The sequence below is a fragment of the Colobus angolensis genome, unplaced genomic scaffold (genome assembly GCF_000951035.1).
Source record: "Colobus angolensis palliatus isolate OR3802 unplaced genomic scaffold, Cang.pa_1.0 Scaffold33, whole genome shotgun sequence".
Classification (NCBI taxonomy): domain Eukaryota; kingdom Metazoa; phylum Chordata; class Mammalia; order Primates; family Cercopithecidae; genus Colobus; species Colobus angolensis.
In genome coordinates, this window is record NW_012116599.1 from 10,574,101 (window position 1) to 10,576,959 (window position 2,859).

The following is a 2,859-nucleotide window of genomic DNA, read 5'->3' on the forward strand; positions in this document are numbered from 1 at the left end:
ATTTTTTGAATTTCCAGCTTTTCTGCCCTGCTTCTTCCCCATCTTTGTGGTTTTATCTGCCTCTGGTCTTTGATGATGGTGACGTACTGATGGGGTTTTGGTATAGGTGTTCTTCCTGTTTGATAGTTTTCCTACTAATAGTCAGGACCCTCAGCTGTAGGTCTGTTGGAGATTGTATAAGCGGCTTTTCTAAGCACCAGGCATGTGTGTGGCAATCTACTATATGTTATTCTCTTGGATGAGCTGCCCTGAGAACAAGGCTCCTGAGGGCAGAAAGAAGCTCCACTATCTCCCCGTGAGTGGGTCACAGGGTAGCCTGTGCAAGGCTGGGCAGGGCAGGTGCTGGATAAAGTCACTGGGGGAGAGGGGAGGAAGGAGGCGAAAGGTCCACACCTGTGGGTCGCACGACTCAGACGACCCCTTAAGGGACTGCACTCACCAAGAGGAATACTGGGGCGAGCTTTCCCACCTCGCCACCAGATCCATTGTCCCCTCTGGGCCACACGTCTGTCCAAAGCCATGACAGGGACAAAGGCCCACACCATGTGGGCCCACACTCGGTTCCGGGGCTGAGTCCTGTGCCCCGTGCCTGATGCAGCTCCAGGCCCAGCTGGTGCTCATTCGATGCTGAATGCCTCAGAGAATCTTCAGGCCTGCCATCCTCAGCCAGGAGTCTGAGAGTCCCCATATTAGTCAGGTTTCCCCAGAGAAATAGAACCAATGGGATATGGACAGGGAGAGAGAGAGGGGGAGAGAGAGAGGTTGATTTTAAGGAAGTGGCTCACTGATTGTGAAGACCGGCAAGCCCACATCTGCAGGGTAGGCCCAGAGTCTGGGGATCCAGGAAGAGCGGATGCTACACTTCCAGTCCCAAAGCCATCTGCTGACAAATCTCCCCTCTCAGGAATGTTTTTCTCTTCCAAGGTGGGGAAGAAGTGGGAGGTGAAGGGTGAGGGTCAATCTTGGTCTTCAGGTCTTCAGCAGAGGGAGCAGGACCCGCCTGCCTTGGGAGGGAATCTGCTTGACTCAGCACTCATCCACTGATTCAGATGTTACTCTTCTCAAAAAATACTTTCCCAGGGCTGGGCACGGTGGCTCACGCCTGTAATCCCAGCACTTTGGGAGGTCGAGACAGGCAGATCACGAGATCAGGAGATGGAGACCATCCTGGCTAACATGGTGAAACCTTGTCTCTACTAAAAATACAAAAAATTAGCTAGGTGTGGCGGCGTGCGCCTGTAGTCCCAGCTGCTGGGGAGGCTGAGACAGGAGAATGGTGTGAACCTGGGAGGCGGAGCTTGCAGTGAGTCGAGATCGTGCCACTGCACTCCAGCTTGGGCGACAGAATGAGATTCCATCTCAAAAAAAAAAAAAAAACCAAAAAAAACATATTTTCCCAGAAACATCTAGAATAATGGCTGATCAAATATCTGGGAGGCGGAGCTTGCAGTGAGTCGAGATCGTGCCACTGCACTCCAGCTTGGGCGACAGAATGAGATTCCATCTCAAAAAAAAAAAACAAACCAAAAAAAACATATTTTCCCAGAAACATCTAGAATAATGGCTGATCAAATATCTGGGTACCATGATCCAGCCAAATTGATGCATAAAATTATCCTCCCACTTCCCTGCCCGTGGCCCCTTCAAGGCCCTCCGGGATTCTCTGGGGAGTCTGGTTCTCCATCTCCTCTTCTTTGCCCTCCCGCTTCCAAGCTGTGAGACCCTGAGGCTCTTCCCTGCCCTGTTCTACCCAAAGGGGCTTCAAGGGCTTGAATTCCTCCTTCTTGGACTTTTTCTCTTTGCAGTCAGTGGATCCCATCACTTTGAGGGCTCCTGGAATGACGTTTTCCCCAAGGAGCCTCTCCTGTATAAAATTGTAGGTTGTTGGCTGTGCCCAGAGGATGGGGGTGGCTTCCCTGCCCTCTCCACCCCCCACACCCCTGCCCCCTTCCGCCTGCATCACTGCAGGGCTGGACCGGGGGTAGGGGTGGGAGGAATATAAGCCCTGGATTGGGAGCTCTTATCTTGCTTTAATTTCCTCTAGAGTTCAGCACTATGTGAGGTTATAGTAGTGGCCGACCTTGTTTACTCTTTCTCTCCTACCAGAATATACGCTCCAGGGGGCAGGGACTTCATCCCCAGAGCCTACCAGGACCTGCATACGGAGGCACTCGAGGTGTTTGTTGATTGAATGAAAAACATTCACTGAACACCTCTGTTGTGCAACACGCACTGTGCCAGGGCGTGGACGAAAGCTCAGCTGCCCAGGCCATCGACTATTTCTCAGCATTTCCACTCTCACGTTGTACACCCCTCATTTCTCTCTTCCTAGAGGCGAGCCCCTCCCTACCTGAGCGCAGGAATCATCTTCCTTCCTCTCTCCTGGAGTCTGCCCTGACTTGGTGTCCCAAGACAGGGACTGGGTTCTCTTTGAGCCCTGGAGGAATGTGAACTGAGCCGATGAGGAGATGTCTCCTGTCTACTTGGAGGAAAGGGACCAGGACACACAGAGGCGCAGGGGGCTGAACGCTGGGTTCCAGCCCCACGGACTCATCCGGAGTCACGCGGTGCCGGGACTTTGCAGAGGAAAGGGGCGCAGGATGTGCTTTGGGGATAGAATTCCACCTTTGCACCCGGCTCAGCACCTGTCCTGTCCCTGGAGATTCCTTGAGGCCACCTGGATCGGAGAGGAGATGCTGTTGATCATTTCCTGTCCCCTGAGGCTGTGATCCCAGGTCGACCGGACCGGTAGCCCGGCAGCGCCCCCTGGTGGCCGGCGACGCTCAGGCAGCTCTGGGAATCGCCGCCCAGGCCAAGGACCAGAACCATGAGCAGGAGCAGGAGCAGGTGCAGGACCAG

The 2,859-nt window shown here is 53.8% G+C and overlaps 1 protein-coding gene across 1 annotated transcript in view; it reads right to left on the reverse strand.

The window, feature by feature from the left end:
• Positions 1–1,612: 1,612 nt before the first annotated feature.
• The window catches only part of LOC105518874, a 6,736-nt gene continuing 5,489 nt past the window's right edge, over positions 1,613–2,859 (reverse strand). The window contains exons 4-5 of the mRNA XM_011952041.1: positions 2,484–2,677; positions 1,613–1,864 (exon numbers count right to left, since the gene is read on the reverse strand). Coding sequence (XP_011807431.1) covers positions 1,613–1,864; positions 2,484–2,677 — 446 coding nt within the window. The remainder of the gene's footprint in view (positions 1,865–2,483; positions 2,678–2,859) is intronic.